At 43.9% G+C, this 1090-nt stretch overlaps 1 protein-coding gene across 1 annotated transcript; it reads right to left on the bottom strand.

Moving 5' to 3' along the window:
- Positions 1 to 368: 368 nt before the first annotated feature.
- On the bottom strand, positions 369 to 776 carry LOC122665428. The gene has a single exon (XM_043861577.1). The coding sequence runs from the start codon at positions 774 to 776 to the stop codon at positions 369 to 371; it is 408 nt and encodes a 135-aa protein (XP_043717512.1).
- Between the last annotated feature and the right edge of the window lie 314 nt (positions 777 to 1090).

Genomic DNA, 1090 nt, shown 5'->3' with positions numbered 1-1090 from the left:
CCCTCACTCATTTATTAAGGTAAAACAAGTATAAATGTGGGCATGGCCCCTAGGACACATTATAGAGTAATTTCCTAGAGTCAGGGTTGTACATCCGGTGATGGGTTGAGCAATTGCATGGTGATGCAATCCACCTCCTCACAAGTGTGTAGGATATCATCTGTAGGCATTGATCTTAACATCAGGGGTGATACACCACAAGGTACTTGAGTGAGTGACCTCAGGCTATGATTCTATAAGCAAAGTTCCAGTCAGATTGGGGCAGGTTTAACATTCTCCCCTCCTAACATAAATTTCATCCTCGAAATTGGTGTACCTTGTTATCCAAAGAGATGAGTATAATTTTTGCACATTTCTTCCTCCTGCTCCTAAGATGCTTCCTCGGGCGGGTGGTTTCCCCATATAACTTTAACTAACGCAACCGTGCAGTTGCGGAGGTCATGTTCATTTCTATCTAATATCTCCGTCGGCTGCTCCTCATAAGTCATGTCAGCATCAAGCTGCTCTGATTCTGCCGAGAGTACATGTGTCAAGTTGTTGATGTATTTCTCTAGCATCGACACATGGAATATATCATGAATGGCCTCCAAAGGTGGCGGTAGGGCCAATCGGTATGCTAGCAGTCCAATTCTCTTCAAAATTTCATATGGTCCAATGTACCTTGAGCTCAGTTTTCCCTTCTTGTTGAACCATAGCAAGCCTTTTGTTGGAGAAACCCAGAGGAATACCTTCATTGCCAACCCCAAACTCAATGTCCTTCCTCCGGTTGTCGACATAGCTCTTTTGTCTAGACTAAGCCACTCTGATCATGTCCACCTTCTCATAAATTGCTTGTATCATATCGGGACCTAGATATTTCCGTTCTCTGACTTCGTCCCAATATAATGGCGTGCAACACCTTCTGCCATAAAGGGCCTCTTATGGTACCATGACAATGGTGGAATGGTACCTATTATTGTAAGCAAACTCTATCAAGGGAATATGAGCATCCCAACTGTCCTTCATCTCCAATACACAAGCTCTGAGCATGTCCTCTAAGGTCTGTATCGTTCTTTTCAATTGTCCATCCGTCTAGGGATGGAAGGCGGTA

This window comes from Telopea speciosissima, chromosome 6, assembly GCF_018873765.1.
Source record: "Telopea speciosissima isolate NSW1024214 ecotype Mountain lineage chromosome 6, Tspe_v1, whole genome shotgun sequence".
Taxonomy (NCBI): domain Eukaryota; kingdom Viridiplantae; phylum Streptophyta; class Magnoliopsida; order Proteales; family Proteaceae; genus Telopea; species Telopea speciosissima.
The sequence above is the reverse complement of the archived record's forward strand: the minus strand, read 5'-3'. Positions and strand labels throughout refer to the sequence as shown.

Excerpts from the sequence above, each read along its gene's own strand:
- LOC122665428 (XM_043861577.1), bottom strand. The coding sequence starts at position 776 with ATGTCGACAACCGGAGGAAGGACATTGAGTTTGGGGTTGGCAATGAAG.